General features: G+C 43.5%; 3 protein-coding genes across 3 annotated transcripts in view; 2 read left to right on the forward strand and 1 right to left on the reverse strand.

The window, feature by feature from the left end:
• The window catches only part of epb41l3a (erythrocyte membrane protein band 4.1-like 3a), a gene marked incomplete at both ends in the record, with an annotated part of 37,915 nt that extends 32,187 nt beyond the window's left edge, over positions 1 to 5,728 (forward strand). Inside the window, 5 exons of the mRNA XM_083995330.1 lie at positions 299 to 388; positions 1,973 to 2,017; positions 2,607 to 2,705; positions 2,882 to 2,962; positions 5,618 to 5,728. Of these exons, the coding sequence (XP_083851456.1) occupies positions 299 to 388; positions 1,973 to 2,017; positions 2,607 to 2,705; positions 2,882 to 2,962; positions 5,618 to 5,728 (426 nt within the window). The remainder of the gene's footprint in view (positions 1 to 298; positions 389 to 1,972; positions 2,018 to 2,606; positions 2,706 to 2,881; positions 2,963 to 5,617) is intronic.
• Positions 1 to 17,572, forward strand: part of tubb6 (tubulin, beta 6 class V) — a 403,096-nt gene that overhangs the window by 214,064 nt on the left and 171,460 nt on the right. The gene's annotated exons all lie outside the window — the stretch shown is intronic.
• The window catches only part of lama1 (laminin, alpha 1), a gene marked incomplete at both ends in the record, with an annotated part of 60,384 nt that continues 53,389 nt past the window's right edge, over positions 10,578 to 17,572 (reverse strand). Inside the window, 15 exons of the mRNA XM_083995331.1 lie at positions 10,578 to 10,732; positions 11,003 to 11,216; positions 11,310 to 11,443; positions 11,821 to 11,974; positions 12,173 to 12,322; positions 13,305 to 13,494; positions 14,261 to 14,367; positions 14,826 to 15,009; positions 15,125 to 15,319; positions 15,400 to 15,551; positions 15,719 to 15,871; positions 16,360 to 16,474; positions 16,582 to 16,723; positions 16,857 to 17,001; positions 17,119 to 17,269. Of these exons, the coding sequence (XP_083851457.1) occupies positions 10,578 to 10,732; positions 11,003 to 11,216; positions 11,310 to 11,443; positions 11,821 to 11,974; positions 12,173 to 12,322; positions 13,305 to 13,494; positions 14,261 to 14,367; positions 14,826 to 15,009; positions 15,125 to 15,319; positions 15,400 to 15,551; positions 15,719 to 15,871; positions 16,360 to 16,474; positions 16,582 to 16,723; positions 16,857 to 17,001; positions 17,119 to 17,269 (2,341 nt within the window). The remainder of the gene's footprint in view (positions 10,733 to 11,002; positions 11,217 to 11,309; positions 11,444 to 11,820; positions 11,975 to 12,172; positions 12,323 to 13,304; positions 13,495 to 14,260; positions 14,368 to 14,825; positions 15,010 to 15,124; positions 15,320 to 15,399; positions 15,552 to 15,718; positions 15,872 to 16,359; positions 16,475 to 16,581; positions 16,724 to 16,856; positions 17,002 to 17,118; positions 17,270 to 17,572) is intronic.

The raw sequence follows: 17,572 nt of genomic DNA on the forward strand, positions 1-17,572 counted from the left end.
TTAATGATCCCATACCTGAGAACATATTTGATTGTAGCTCTATAAAAAATTAGCACAATGTTGTATTGAATCTGATCAGATCTGAGTATAAACTGGTTTATAGGCAGTATGAACTTGTTTGCACAGGGACATCAGACTGATACCAGAACAAACACTGCCTTGCTCCATGGCTCCATGGCACTTGATGACTGACTGGAGCTGAAACTCAGTCTGATGTCCACGTGACCTCACACTGACCGGCCTGCAGCCTTCACCCCTCTACATCTAACATCCTTTCTTTTCTTCACCTCTGTTCCAGACCTCAGAGAAGGTGGAGACGGTCTTCATGGTGGCGGAGTCACAGGACGAGCCGATGGCAGACCAACCTCAGGTAGCGTTAGGAGGTGTTGTGGGCCCGCCCACCAGTATCCCCCCTCGCCCGCGGGCCGACATGACGCATGCTGATGATGATGATGATGACGCAGAGGGATGGGCCAGTGATGATGATAGTGCTAATGCTAACTGGGTCCGTAGCCCGGGAGATAAGCATGAGGTCAGCGATGATGATGATGATGATGATGAGGTCAGTGGGGGTAGTGATGAGGATGCTAGTGAGGCGAGTGAAGATGCCATCAGTGTGTTAGCTCAGGCAGCGGTGGAGGAGGCCATGGATGCTGCGGTGAGACAGGTTCACAGCCCCGACAGCAACCACACCCACCAGGATAGCATCAACGCTAACGTGGCAGTGAGCTACGGGGAGAACAACAGCCCCAACGCCAGACCTGCCAGTAGTCTGTTTCAGCGTCACCGTGGCGACGACGAAGACTCTGATGACGCAGAGGACGGCAGAGGGAGGTGGAGGCTCAGAGGAAACTCCCCTCCTCTGACCAGGCAGGCTCAGCTGTCGAACCACAGTGACAACCAAGATGATGAGGAGGATGGTGATGATGATGAAGAAGAAACCAAACCTATGCAGGAGGTAACAGCTGATAAAAACACCTGTCACCAACCAACCGGTGAGGTGGCCCCCCTGCCCAGTGAAACCTGCTCCAGTGTCTTCCTCCCTCATCACACCTGTAACCAGTCAAACCTTTACCCACGGAAACTAGTAACTCCTCTCCTTCCTACCCCAGTGAACCAGTGTGTCCACCTTGTCCTGAGAGTCCCAGTCTTCCTATTAAAGAGATAGTTCACCCAAAATTTAAATTTCACTCATTATCTACTCACCCTCATGTGGACTAAGGGCTGGGAGAAGTTTCAGAGTCCTCCGTGGCTTCTCTGAGTTACGGGGGTGTCCATGCAGCAGTATTTGTCCATATAATGGTTGTCAAGGGATACCAACTTTCTTCGTCCAAAAAGACACACCAAAAAACATCCAAATACCTCCATGCTGCTCGTATGTAATGTCCGTCTTGTATTGAATCCCCGAAATTGTCCCGAAAAAAATGTAATAAGTCTATATTTCGAGCTTGTTTGTAGCGGAAGCTTCCGCTACAAACAAGCTTGAAAAATAGACTAATTTAATTTTTTTCGGGACAATTTCGCATTTTGGGGCTTCAATACAAGACGGACATTACATACGAGCAGCATGGAGGTATTTGGATGTTTTTTGGTGTGTCTTTTTGTTACGAAGACAGTTGGTATCCATTTGCAACCGTTATATGGACATGCACTGCTACGCCGAGACCCCCTGTAACTCAGAGAAGCCACGGAGGACTCTGAAACTTCTCCCAGCCCTTAGTCCACATGAGGGGGAGTAGATAATGAGTGAAATTTGAATTTTGGGTGAACTATCCCTTTAAAGAGGACATTTCTATCTGCTGCTGACATGAGTAGAGTCCCGCTCAGACGATAGGCTGAAGCTCCAAGAACATCTGTTTGTGCAGTTGTGATGTTGATGCAAATTTACAAAAAAAGAAAAAAGAAACCGAGTGGATTAGAGGTTTTTAACGTCCATAAAAAAAGCAGAATTTTCTCTCTCTGATTTTTTCAGGAGGTCCCAGTGATGAGGAAGACTCTCACATATGAAGCTCCAGGGGTGAGAACAGTCTGTTTAATTTATAATATGAGATGGGCATTACTACTCATCACTACAATGTGAATAATTTAAAGGTCCAGTATGTAATATTTGTCAAGGTTTATTGGCAAAATCTGAATATACTACCCATGAACATCATTTGTATGTGTATAATCGCTTGGTCGTTTGGTTTTCGTAGCCTTATTATTCTTCTTTTATACATATACACAAGTTTCCGAACGTCATCTATGGTCAAAACCGGAAGCCGGTTTTGCCGGTTTGGTGGAATTGTACGTTTGCGTTTCCATGGTTTTCAGTCGTTGTCATAGTTGCGGTAACACGGTTGTCAATTTTTGTGATATCCATTGTTAAAAGCTGGTGTGATGATCCATGCGTTTTACAGATTTTCATTGAAAAAAAAAAAAGGAATCCATACATTTACTGCGACTACCGAAACCATGGAAACGTAAACATAAAATCTGTCAGATTTACTGACTTCATGTTTTCTGCAGTTTCCAGTCATGTTAGTGTAGTTTAGTCTCATGCACATGGACACATAGGAATCAGCTGATCATCTGAATGTTCACACTGTGGTCTCTGTGTGTTTCAGACTCGAGTGGACTCTGATCCTCCTGCAGGTCTACTGCTGAGCTCTCAGACCTTCACAGCAGAGACCTCCAACACAACCACCACCACACACATCACCAAGGTAACTCATGTTACATGCAACACAATTTATCAGGTTAACACATCACCAGAGTAATTCACGTCATTAACATAAAACACATGACAAAGGTAACTTGTATCATTCAAGTAACTCATCTCACCACGGCAACAACTTCTCTCTGCCAGAAATATGAACATTTCTTCTGTTTCTCTCTTCAGACGGTGAAAGGAGGAATGTCAGAGACCAGGATCGAGAAAAGAATTGTAATTTCTGGAGACACAGACATTGACCACGACCAGGTAAGTGTCTCCACCAGGTAGACTCTACAACATCTTCAGTTTGGGTCACAGTGTGGGCAGATTGATGTCATTTTGATTTGACTATTATATTAATTTTGTGGATGTTGGCTCCCTTTAACCTTAACTAAAATTCTCTCTCACCAATCTGAGCGTCATAATGAACTTCAAAAGCCTTACCTGTGCTTTTATTACCCGTTACTGTAATGCTCATTTTGCTGCCGTTGGCTCTGCCCATTCATTTTAAGATTTTACTTTTTCTTTTCTTTTTTTTGACCTGCTACTGCTTACTATCCTCAAGACACGGCTAAAGAGGTTACTTTGCTCTCACCTGTTGCTCCTAAGCTGTGGAGGCAGCTGTCTTCTCATGCTATAGGGCAATGGTTTTCAAGGGGTCCTTCAAGGGGGTCTCCAACTTTTTCTTGAAATTTTACCACTTTTTTCCAGAATTTTTTTAAAGGGACAACGAGGAGTTTTGGAAAAGCAAAGTGTTTTCACACTACATTTATGAGCCTCCGCGCACCGTGAAATTCTTTGACCGGCGCAAGACAGACTCATGTTTTCATTCATCAAGAATTAAAGTCAGAGGTTGGAAGACGATCACATACCGTCGTAGTTCCGACCATAAACGGCGATTCGGCGGCGTTATTCTCATGACTCGCCACAAAACCGAAAGTAAAGAAACGCTGGTCGGCTCGACCAGCATTTCCACCACCACTAATAATAACAAAATAACGATAGAGACAAAACCATATATTTATCTAAAATGGGCCCATTAACAAGTGTGGGTAGCGTAGATTCATCCACATTAACGTGAGACTTTTTTATAACCAAATAGAAACTCCTTGTTGTCCCTTTAAACTTTTTTTTTATAAGAATTTTTTTATTTATTTTTTTTACCTTTTTTTGGGGGAGAATTTTTTTTAGAAATGTTTTTTTTTTAGAATAGTTTTTATTTTATTTTACCACTTCTTTCTAAATTTCTTTTTAACTTTTTATTTTTATTTTTAGAAATCTTACCACTTTTTCCCAGAAATTTCTCTACAATATTTCCCAAAATTCATGCCATTGGCCCCAATTTGAACGTACATTGACTTAAAAGTAATGTTCTTCAGTCTCAGAACACATATTTGTGTATTTCTGGTGTGCTGTGAACCACTGCTATAGGGTATAGATGTATAGATGTATGGCAAGTTGATGAGCATCACCTTGGTCTTGGAGGTTTTTTAGTAAGAGGTAGTTCCTGTCACCATGGACACAAACCATCAGGTCCAGGAGATGGCTGGAGTAGAGGAGCTTATGGAGCTTAAAGAACAGGAGAACTGAGCCCAGTGTTGCAGAGCTGCTGCTGCTGCTGCAGTGTCAGGTTGTAAAGGAGAGTCTACAGCTGTTCTTTCCTTCATAGCCAGTGGTCAGTCAGCTCCTTCCATGCTGCACCTGAGGTGAAGCTGGTCTTAACGTTACACATCCAGGGTTTGTTGATAATACAATAGTCAATACAGTCTGTGGTATATTTAACCATTATGTCATGGTCAGTTTACTTGTTACATTTTCATGTAACACCAACAGCACATTCCAGTCTGTGCAGAGGGCTGTGGGAAGGCTCAGTATGATCTGATCTCCCAAGTGGTGGCAGAGCTGAAGGAGTTCAGGACTTCTTGACTTTTTCTGAAAACAGTCAAGTGTCTTTGTGGGTTTGTCAAGATACTGAGTGAAGCCAAACAGCTGAGAGTGACATGGTTAAAGGGATAGTACACCCACAATTCAAATTTCACTCATTATCTACTCACCCTCATGTCAACTAAGAGCTGTGAGAATTTTCAGAGTCCTCCCTTCCTTCTCTGAGTTACGGGGGGGTCTGTGCAGCAGTATTTGTCCATATAATGGTTGTGAATGGATACCAACTTTCTTCGTCCAAAAAGACACACCAAAAAACATCCAAATACCTCCATACTGCTCATCTGTAATGTCCCTCTTGTATTGAAGCCCCGACATGAGAAATTGTTCCGAAAAAAATTAAATAAGTCTATATTTCAAGCTTGTTTGTAGCGGAAGCTCCCAGTGTCTAAGTTCACTGCTCTTCCTGTGTCCGTGCAAATCTCGCTTGATTTGCACTGACCGGCAGAACAATTTCTCATGTTGGGGCTTCAATACAAGAGGGACATTACAGACGAGCAGTATGGAGGTATTTGGATGTTTTTTGGTGTGTGTTTTTGGACGAAGAAAGTTGGTATCCATTGACAACCATTATATGGACAAATACTGCTGAGCGGACCCCCCCGTAACTCAGAGAAGGAACGGAGGACTCTGAAAATTCTCACAGCTCTTAGTCGACATGAGGGTGAGTAGATAATGAGTGAAATTTGAATTTTGGGTGAACTATCCCTTTAAAATCCCCAACATTGTAAGAAATGCATCAGGGTGTTGGGTCTGAACTTTTGCAACAGTTGAACGACATCACATGCAGGTTGCAGATTCTGGTATGAAACAAATCAGATGAATGACGATCTCACAGTTTAACAATAAACTGTCTTGTGAAGAGCAAAAAGAGTGAGATGAAACTCAGACTTTAATGAATCTGGAACAGACCTGCACCTGGACCGATCTGATCCAGGGCAAAACCAAACTTGTACCTGGACCTTTTTTTCTCTCCTGAAGGCTCTGGCGGCGGCGCTCAGTGAGGCGCGGCGGCAGCACCCTGAGCTGTCCGTCACACGAGTCGTCGTCCATAAAGAAACTGAAGTTTCTCCAGATCATGTGGTTGATTAGTAACATCAAAGGTAACAGGAGGAGTCAGGAATCTCTGGCTGGATGCTAACTGGTGCATGGCAGCATTCTTTACTTTCTGTTTGCATGGTTTACACAAGAGAACAACCGCTGGCTTTGTGTGTGTGTGCACTGACTACATTTACTACTTCCTGAGGCAGCCACTTTCATATACATATGTGGTTGGTGCATGGTTTTAGTAGCAGGCACACTGGTCGTATCTGAGTATTTCAGAAACTGAGCAGAATGGGGAGACTGGTTGAGACTGACAGAAAGGTAACAGTAGCCTTTAAAGGGATAGTTCACCCAAAATTGAAAATTCTCATTATCTACTCACCCTCATGTGGACTAAGGGCTGAGTTATCCGTGGCTTCTCTGAGTTACAGGGGTCTCGGCGTAGCAGTGCATGTCCATGTAATGGTTGCAAATGGATACCAACTGTCTTCATAACAAAAAGACACACCAAAAAACATCCAAATACCTCCATGCTGCTCGTATGTAATGTCCGTCTTGTATTGAAGCCCTGAAATGCTGTAGCGGAACAGTAGCGGAAGCTTCTCGAAGCTCCTCTTCCCGGTTCGTCAAATTTGGACGAACTGGGAAGAGGAGCTTCCACTACAAACAAGCTTGAAATATAGACATTAAAAAATTTTCGCGACAATTTTGCATTTCGGGGCTTCAATACAAGAGGGACATTACAGACGAGCAGTATGGAGGTATTTGGATGTTTTTTGGTGTGTCTTTTTGTTACGAAGACAGTTGGTATCCATTTGCAACCATTATATGGACAAATACTGCCTTGCGGACCCCCCCGTAACTCAGAGAAGCCACGGATAACTCTGAAAATTCTCACAGCTCTTAGTCGACATGAGGGTGAGTAGATAATGAGTGAAATTTCAATTTTGGATGAACTATTTCTTTAACAAATAACCACTCATTTCACCTGAGGTCTGCATGAGCGTCCTTGCATAACACACAAGGCACTGCACCTTGAAGCAGAAGAGCTACACCAGCAGAGGACCCACTGGCTGCCAGACCTGTCAGCTAACAACAGGCTCACCAAATTTTACAATAGAAGGTTGGAGAAACGTTTCCTGGTCTGATGCGTCTCAATGTCTGCTGCAACATTTGGATGGTAGGGTAACAGAAAAGCATGGATCCATCCTGCTTAACCGTCTTAGCTGCTGCTGCTGCTGGTGGTTGTGGTGGTTACTGGATCTCTGTCCAAGAGAGCTTTGACCGAGGGGATGTGGTGCAGTGAGAGATTTGCATCATGGATCATGGTGCAGCTGACAAATCTGTAGTGACTGATTCTGATTCAGATTCTGATTCAAGTTTGTTGCACATGTCACAAGTACAAGGCAACACAATGCAGATTGCATGGGCAGGAAAATAAATGGTGTTAATATGGACCAAAACCTCTGAGGAATGTTTCCAGTACCTTGTTGGCTCTGTGCCACAAAGGATGAGGACAGTTTTGAAGGCAAATTATTAAGTGTTATATACTTTTGTCCATATAATGTACCTACATATATTTATAATAATAGTCCCTCTGATTTGCTGTCTTTTTATAGGATGCCCTTTAACATCAGGCAGATAAATGCCATTTTTAAAAAGATGAGCTGATGCTTTTGAATTATTCTTTGCATAGTGTTGTTTTCAGTAAAGCTTTATTTTTTGAGCTACATTCTGTTTTGTTACATCTCATCTCCTTGGTCAAAACCACTCAACTTTGGTTTGACTGATATCACCTGGTGTAAATAATAATTAAAAATTGTTTTGAATTTAGTTTTGAGTTATCTGCTTTTGCAAATGAACTCTTCTTTTGTTTTTACAATGTTTTATTAGTGTACACTGTCCCTTTTCAAATAAACAAATATCAGGCCTGATCATGAAGAATTTTAGTCAAATGAGGTTCATGTCAGGGTCTTAACAGTGCAGCAGCCGACAACAACTTCTTAAAGGGATTGTTCAACATTTTGGCAAATTGGCCCATTGCCATAATTGCTATAGTCATAGTAGTAGGTTAGTTACCTTTAATTGTCGGTGCAAGCTATTTTTAGAACGGCGGAGCGGATAACGGAACGTTACCAGACAGAGTTGTTTTAGAGGGAAATTTGTGCGAAACCACTGATGCGTGTTGCGTTCAGGGAGTTTTTCAGCAAGCAGTCTCTGTATTTCCCCTGTATTTACCTCAAAAACGGCTCCGTTTCATAACGTTCCGCTATTATCTCATAGCGTGGTGAATGTGCAGGTCACAACTTGTCCACGAAAGCGTTTTGGAGTTTTGGGATTTTGTATTTGATGAGTTTGATGAGGGAAACCACAAAATTCCTTTAGCCTCCATAGCGTAGCTCTGAGCAGCCTGCTGCTCTGCTCTGCTGTTCTAAAAATAGCTTACACCGACAAATAAAGGTAACAAACATACTGCTATGACTATAGGGATTATGGCAATGGGCCAATTTGCCAAAATGTTGAACTATCCCTTTAACTTCTCCAGCTAACATTCAGGTTGTGCCTCTAACAGTGAGGTGAGTTCAGTATAGAAAACAGAAGGTCCAGTCCGTCTCCACTGGGCTGAATGGTGACACTAACATGGCCCACTATGCCCACATAGTGGAGCTGGCTGTGAAGCTTGTTGTGTAACGCTACCAGGCTAATGAGCATGCGCTTGCTGTACTCCAGGTGAACTTTGCCGAGCTTCTCTCAGAGCTAAATATGGGCCAATGGGAAAGAGTTCCTCCCTCTGGTGGCTATTTGAAGTTTTCACCCTGGGATAATGGAGCTTGCTGATTGGTCTGACATCACAGCCAAAGTGACTTTGTGTTTGAAAAAAAAGTGGAAATGTGTCCATCAGAGAAGAACTGTCCCTCAGGGTCTTGAATCTGTAGAGACACGTCCATGTTCAACAGCTGCTTCTGTCTCTCTTTCAGGACTGAAGCCTCTGCAGCATTATGGGAGTTGAAGTTCAGACTACGGTGCCAACAAAGACACTGTTTGCAGCACAGACTCACACACACATTCACACACCCATGCATGTGCACTTGTATACACATACACACACACACATACACACACTCACAGTGCCTGTCTGTCTCACCGGGCTGAGGTGAGTGGGTGGTTTAGCTTCAGTTAGCCTCAGTAGTAGGAACTGATCCAGATGACTGACTCATGATAGAACGTTACGAAACAAAACATAAGAGCACATAGAACAGCTGAGAGACAGACAGGGGATGATGCTGTAATGTCATCGACATGTTCCCATAGCAACCAGAGCTGGTGGACCTCAGATGAACCCCCTCCCCCCCCGCTCTGCCCACAAATTCACTGCTAATGCATTTCCCCTCTGATGAACCCCACCCCGCCCAAACACACCCCGGCCTCGCTGACAGGTTTTAAAGCAGACGTCTGATTGGCTGGTTGGCCCAGGTGTGTTTGCTCCTAATTGTATGATGAAAGGTCACACACACTCTGTAGAACATTCAGGAAACAGTTTGTCTCACCTGCGGGGGAACTGGAGCTTTTATTCTGACATTCTGATGCAAACTGTTTCCCGTTTGAAATGTAAAATAGTATGAATGCTAGCACTGTAACCGCTCACTGTTTATCAGCTAAAAATGTACCTCTGTATTTACCCATAATGCAATAGTAATGTGCCATTCTCTTCAAATCACAATAGAATCTCCTGTTAAAAAATATTTTTTCCCCACACGTGTATGTATGTATTTATTTATTTATTTATTGATATTGGACCTGGTGTCAAATTACACACTGACCCCTTAATGTCATCTTACTGGGTAACTGCTCCCCCCAGTGTCTGGTTACACGAACAATGTTTTACATAATTTATGCTAATTACTCTCAATGTCTCCATCCACTTACCTAAAATAAACTGATAAACAACCATTGTGTCTCCTGTGTTTAAATGTCTTGTATGTCGAGTAGAACTTGGCGACTTGTGATGGATGAATCTCAAGTTTCTTAAAGGGACATTGTGTAACTTATCCTGTTATCTATTCAGGAAAATTGATTATTTGGTTCAAAAGTCTGTTCTTCATTAACCAGTAATCCCCCCATCAACAAAGTTCCTTTCAGCTCTGAATGAGCCGTTCATATCATTCATATCTCCATGGAGCGGGTAAGCTCGGTGCTGCTGCCATGTGGTGTCTCCATGTTTTTACGTTCAGTGGCAGCGTGACGGTAGGAAACCACGGAAACTCAGCGGAGACACCGGAGCTGTCGGCTCAGGTGGAGGTGGCGTCTGTGAAAAGTCACCGTGGTAACGCAGTGAGGAGGAATGGAGCGTTACACTGATGCTGCATTCACCTGCAGTCGGGCAGACGGCCGTCGCTAACAAACCAGATGTCATTTTAGTCACAGAAGTCCAGAGAAAGCCGGTAAAACGTGGGTCAGGTAAACAATACCACATCACCATGACAACATATTGTCACGTGTATTGTTTTGCCTGGTGCTGACAGACCACTTGTTTACATAGAGGCTTGTTTATGCCGTTACGTGCAGCGGCTGTCGTCCGCCTGCCGTCTGCCCAATTTCACGTGAATGCAGCATGAAAAATACCATTGAGTTGCTTGCGATATACAACCACAACGCTAGATGGGAGTAAATCCTACACAATGTACCTTTAAGATGTTTGAAAACTGATTGAATGGACAAATTAATGAACACATTTTCAAATCATCTTTAATGATTTAAGTAGAAACAGTTAGATCAAAGTTATAAACAATAAAAAGTCAAATAAACTACAGCCATCATGATCATGTATCAGTGTTAGAATCAGTTCATCTGTCCTGTGGAGAAAGCAGGCTGTTTATCTCAGCCCTGCTGGGTGATGCTAGGCAGAGGGACACGAGTTGGGCGTGACGCCTGACAGGAAGTGGGCGGAGCTCAGATGGAGAATGTCAGATCTGACTTGCTTGATGAGCTTCAGGTTCCTCAGACAACCTCTGAACTTGGAGCTGGTCGACAGGCAGTTCTGTTTGACGCCCACTGTAAGAGAGGAGACGGACACGTCAGCAAGACAGAAAGGTGAGGACACAGGTCAGAGAGGGACGAGAAGACGGACGGATCAGAGACTGACGGTTGAGGCCACAGGTCAGAGAGAGAAACGGAGGGAAAGAGACATGTCAGAGAAAACAGGTGAGGAGACAGATCAAAAAGACAGAGACAGGTGAGAAAGAGGGAAACTGAATGATAGATAGATTGACCAACCAGTCAGAGAGACAGACAGCGAGACAGAGTTAGTAGCCTCAGTCTCACCTGGATAACCTCCCAGGTAGATGGGGTTGTTGGTCTCAGCAGAGGTGGATTGTGGGTAGGGGTTGGGGGTGGTGTAGCTGCTCCCGTCCACACTCAGACTCAGGGTGTGTTTGGTTTTTCTGGCCAGCAGGCGGTGCCACTGTCCGTCACACAGCAGCTGACCGACCGACCGCACCGACACTCGTCCCGCCCCGTTGTTCACGTTGAACACCACCTGAGGAAAAACAGCTGGTGTAAAGAATCTGCAAGTGTCTGAACACCTGTCAGTCGCCCGTCTGTAGATAAACACAGGTAGGTCTGTACTCACCTGTCCGTTGATCATCTCCAGTCCGATGGCATCCACCTTTGCACTGCTGATTCCAACAAACACTCCCTCCGATTGGCTCGTTCGGAACTCCAGAGCCACTGACACATCTGAGCCGACTTTATACCCATCAGGCACTGCACACACACACACATACACACACAGATTAACAGTGTGATCAAACTTTATTAAAGGAGACATATTCTGCCCCTTTTCCACAAATTAAAATAGTTCCCAGTGTCTGATTTCAGTGCCTGTCCCTTTAAATGCAAATGAACTGCTGCTTGCCCCGCCCCTTCTACTGGTACAACTGAGGGAAAAGTTAGTCAAACCACATAGATTTTAACCTCGGGAGCCTGAAAATTACAGATTTTTTTTGTCAATTCTCACATTTTGGAGGCCAGAAGGCAAAACAAACACCTAAATATCTGTTAAATAGCCTTCAAAAAGATTATATATGATATTTCCATAATATGTCCCCTAAAGCAGATGTTCTGTCTCTGTCTTGACTCACTGAGGACAGCGAAGCCACTGCCGTTAAAGTAACTTCCAGTCTGGTCTTTGGTGAAACAGGAAGTGACATTGTGCTGCGAGGCTGGCTTGCTCAGATCCAACATGGCTCCGTTCAGACTGACGGAGCGAACACAACCTGGAAAACTGTTGCTCACCTGAGGGAGACAGGTAGAACATTACAACATGTTAAAAATACAGTTATACAGTCATGGTCACTGGCACTGATGTTTGAAACTATACTCAGGTGGTTAACATATAAATAATGATTTAATCTAATTAAGTCTTAATGTATAAAATATATTTGGGTATTTAAATGTTGTGCATTTGTTGTATGAGAAATGTAAATGCTGTACATTGATCCTCCTGGTGTTGTGTGTGTGTGGCAGTCCGCCCAGGTAAAGTCTGTTTTCCACGTCCAGCTGGTTTCCTTTAAGTGTTACAGAGTCTGGACTGGAGCTGTCCACTGTGAGAGACACCACCCGCCGGCTGACTTCAGCAGTCACCTGAGAGACAGACAGTCAGATCAACAATAAAGTTTGAACACACAGGAATATACATCTTTTTTTTATGGGGCGGTTTATGTTCATTTCAAGTCAAGTAGCTCAGATCTACCGTGTCATTTTTATATGTTGTCATTTTCAGTTCTTGTGAAAATTCATTGTGTGAATGTGAGTGCACATATAAAAAAATATGTGATTAAAAAAAAATACATTAAAGGGATAGTTCAGCTTTTTTTGAAGTGGGGTTGTATGAACTACAAATGCCCATTAGATGCAGTACTTCTCCACACAGGCAGGCTCTGCGACATGCTGTATCACTCGAATCAGTCTGTGATTCTGTGTGGAAGAGGCGCAGTGATACAGCACATCGCGGATCCTGCCTGTGTGGAGGAATACTGAGTGAGTTGGTTAGTTCCATATGAACTTACTTTTTTCTGACCAGCTGATGCAGTAAGTTTTTACTTTCTATCCTACTCTTGAACTGGTGTATTATTTTGAGACAGGACTTCTCGTAGGCGGTGAAAATACACTGATTAATTGTCCATCATTGACAACAGTGTACTGCCTGTGTCTCGCTGCAGCGCGATGCGCCAATGTTTCTCAGTGGGGGGGGGGGGCAGAGACTTTTCTACTGCAGATAGTATACTCAATGGCCATTTGTAGCTCATACAACCCCACTTCAAAAAAGATGAACTATCCCTTTAAAGACGACCTAAATCAACAACAGCATAAAAAAACGTCATATTTCTGTGTCTGTTTAGTTTGACATCATGGACATCCTTTCATCCATGTTAAATCACATCCCTTAGACTGAACCACTTCTGGTTTCATTAATATCTCTCCACTTTAGAAAACAGCCATTCATCATATAACTTCCTGCCTGTCTGACTTGAGATCCCTGTCAGTTACAGTTGTCCACAGACAGAGTCTTCACTACTATGTGACACCCTCATAGTGTTTCATCTGTGTTACTATGTGAACTCACAGCGTGCCACTCTCCGTCATTGATGGTTAGAGTTGAAGTGGTGGAGGCGGGGCCTTTCCCCAGGTCAGCTGACAGCATCAGTTTCCCACCCGTCAGTTTGAGGACAACAAAGTCCATGTGTTTGGAGTCAGACAGGAGGAGGATCAGCCCGTCCAGAGCCCGGGTTCGGACCGACAACCTCACTGAGACGCTGAGAACAAGAACAACAAGTTAGGTGAGATGTTGCAGTTGTAACAGCAGTGTACTTCCTGATCAGTAGCTCAATCTGGAGCTGGTTACAAATGTATTTAAACTCAAATCTCCAAAACAGAGTTGACAGACAGTAATAACACACTTCATATCCAATCTGCAATATATTAGAAATCTAACAAATTGAATATGAGGCACCCTACATTCTCTTCATTTCCATGTTTATACAGTATATTGATTTTTTATTGAAATGTGCAGCTATGATGTTGTTACAGTAAAACATTATATTTCAACTCAAATTTCTTTTTTTATAAGATGTTCATACTAGATGCTTCACTTTACGACAAGTATCCCGAAAAGCCTAAGTATAGTCTTACATCATTAGGCAAGGCAAGGGGCAAGGCAATTTTATTTGTATAGCCCATTTTTACAAACATTTTTTTAAAGTGCTTTACACAGCATCATTACAACATTCTCTGTCCTAAGACCTCACATCCACTGAGGAAAAACTCCCAGGAAAAAACAGGACAAAGCTCAGGGTGAGAGACAGAGGAGGATCCCTCACCCAGGATGGACAGACGTGTAATAGATGTTGTTACAGACAAGAAAACAGTTTATAACACAGAATATGGGAAAACATGGAACAAGAGCTGATGGGCGGAGCAAACCACTTCCTGATTTGATTGGTTAGACAGCACTGAGACAATGTAGTGATAATGTTTCATAAGTTGACACAAGTGCAGAGAAGAACCCAGATCCAGACTCACCTCTTCCTGACAGTGTTGGGGTTGATGATGAAGGTCATGTGACTGTGCTTGGACGAACCAAACTGAACTGCTGATGGCAGGAAACTTGGCTCCGGTTCAGATACACACTGCATCACACACAGACACACAACCAATAATCAAACACTGTATGTACGGAATGGTGAAAACAATTTTCCTGTAAAGGACAAATAAATTCATCTAATCTAATCTAATCTAACATGATGAATAACCAATCAACAATAACCATTGGTGACAATTAATAATTAAGTAAATAATAATCAATAACACATATTCAAAATATTCTTACTAATATTAAACAATCATTAGATGATCAATCTAATTCCTTTCATCATTATCAGTAATCAACAATAAATCAACAATTATCATCAATAGTGAATTATCACTACTGTAGATTTTATTTTTAATGATCCAAAATCCAGAATTGTGGCATTATCATTACCATTACAAATTCATAATTATAATTATAAAATGTTGTAAATAATGATTTCCAAGTAGTCAAAATCAATTAATAAGCACAATAATCAGTAATAAATGGTTTGATTACCACTGGTTCCCCAGGTGTGAGGGTGCTGTGGTGTGTGGGCGTGGCTACTGGCAGGTGGGCGGGGTCAGGAGTTGGTTCTACATCATGGTCATCAGGAAGCACCACCCCACCACTCCTCTCCTCCAATGAGCAGCTGTCCAGCTCCACACCCTCGTATCTCAAAGCTCCTGATAGGTCAACAAGTCTGCAGAGAACCACCAATCAAACAGTTCAGCAATCAAAGAGACAAACGTGGTGTGTGTGTGTTTGTGTGTATGTGTGTATGTGTGTAAGAGAAAGGGAGAGAGGGGGACACTCACGCTCCTCCAACCAGCAGGTGTTGGATGCAGCCTCTGAACGACCTGGATAAATGCTGTAATCTGATTGGTAGACGGGCCTCCCACCCTGAGGGCAGCCCACCAATGAAGAAGGAGGCTGGAGACAGACGATGAAATTCCCCTGGCGACAGAGGTAGAGACTTGAGGTGATCCTCGTCCACCTGCAGGGACAGAGACCTGGGAGACATGGGACAGGTCAGTCAGGTGAGTCAGGCAGGAGAAGCGGGACAGGTGTAGGTTTCCATGGTAACACGCACTTCCTGTTGATGGCGACGATGACAGAGTGTTTCTCTCCATCACCGAAGGATCCTCCGTTAGGTTTCATCACCATCACCTTCCGAGTGGCTCCGCCCACCTCACTGAGCTCCGCCTCCAACTTCCCTGAGACCAGGTGGACAGACAGCAAGTGCTACACACACACACACACACACACACACACACACACACACACGCACACACACGCACACACACACACACACACACACACACACACGTTACAGTAACACATCAATAAGGCATGACATGAAAACATGTAGGACTGAACAGCTGGTGTACAGGTGTGTGATGTGACCTCACCTGTCGGTCTGAGCGGCTGTCGCTGAAGGCAGCCAGCAGGACTCCTGATTGGTTCTTGGAGGAGAAGGAGAGGAGAATCTCTGTCTCCTGACCAAACGCTGGAGGAGTGATCTGAACAAAGCCTTCCTTCAGCATGGATAAACTCCTCACCGCCTGAGAGACAATCAATCAGTGTGATCAGTCAGTGGGAATGAAGATTATTGATGATTATTATCGGATAAATATTACTGTAAAAACTCATGTGTGACATTTCACTTTTCATCTGCTCCGATCATCAGATAGATAGATAGATAGATAGATAGATAGATAGATAGATAGATAGATAGATAGATAGATAGATAGATAGATAGATAGATAGATAGATAGATAGATAGATAGATAGATAGATATAGAACGATAGATAGATAGATAGATAGATAGATAGATAGATAGATAGATAAATAGATAGATAGATAGATAGATAGATAGATAGATAGATAGATAGATAGATAGAACGATAGATAGATACTAGATAGATAGATAGATAGATAGATAGATAGATAGATAGATAGATAGATAGATAGATAGATAGATAGATAGATAGATAGATAGATAGATAGATAGATAGATAGATAGATAGATAGATAGATAGATAGCTCTACCTCCAGCACACAGCCCTTTCTGACTCCGTATGCGTTTCTCAGCAGGTCGAAGTTGGACCTGGCGATCTCCACGTTCTTTATACAGCCCACATACGACCTGGACACCACCTGTCGCCTAGCAACCACACACACAGTGAGTTAGAGCACATCCTCACCTGGTGACATCACAGGGTGGTTCTTAGACGGCTTTACGATATCTGTGATGACGGCCTACAAACTCACCTGATTGGTCTCGAGGCAGGAAGTCCTCCAATGTAGATGGGGTCCAGGTCTGAGCGGTTCAGGTCCGAGGCCAGCCCTGGAGACTCTGCCTCCAGCACTTCTTTATCTGATGACTGGTCGGCAGCCATGATGGACAGGTAACCTGCACAGCACCAGGTAATCAGTCTGAGTCTGACACTGTGTCATTGGTCAGCTGCTTTATGCAGCCGACACCATGTTGTATCTAAAGCAGCTCATACATCCCAACCCCCCCCTGCATTGTGCAGCAGCGGTACCTTTGCGTTTGTTCCTCTGCAGGGTGATCTTGTACCACACCCCGGTGTTGTACTTCCTCTTGGAGGTCATGAGTAGAGCCCCCGAACCGAGGTCAAAGGTCAGCCGGAGGTGTCCCTCAGCCAGCTCCATGGACAGGAAGTCCCTCTGCAGGAGAGAGGACAAAGTCTCAATTTCCTTTCTCCCCTTAAAGAGCTTCGACAAAAAATCAGTGTGTGTCTGTGCTTCTGTGTGTGTGTGTGTGTGTGTGTGTGTGTGTCATACAGTGTTGTTTGAGGCCAGATAAAGCAGTAATCCATTGGGCGACAGAGTTTTAAACAATAGGACTATGGAGGTGGAGGTCGCCCGCAGTGGCTTCTGGACCAATGAGAATCCAGATCCATCGAAGTGGAAGGAGGTCTCCTCTGCCTGGGGACTGAGAGACACAGAGAGAGAGCTCAATGTCAACACCACACATTTAGGACTGAATTTGTGCTGGATCCTGCTGGAACAAGATTGATTGGATCCTGAACCTCGATCATCTGTCAATCAAAATCTGTACCATATCATGTATTGTGTATCTGTGCTCTGTCTGTTTTATTTCTCTATGAAGTTACTCATAGATCGCTATTTGCTACTTTGTATGCATTTTAAATTGAGAAAAAAGAAAAGAGGGGAGAAAAGAAAAAAAAAAAGATTGACAGATGTCAATCATCAGGTTACGGCAATGGTGCAACCA

Source organism: Trachurus trachurus (assembly GCF_905171665.1).
Source record: "Trachurus trachurus genome assembly, chromosome: 20".
Classification (NCBI taxonomy): Eukaryota; Metazoa; Chordata; class Actinopteri; order Carangiformes; family Carangidae; genus Trachurus; species Trachurus trachurus.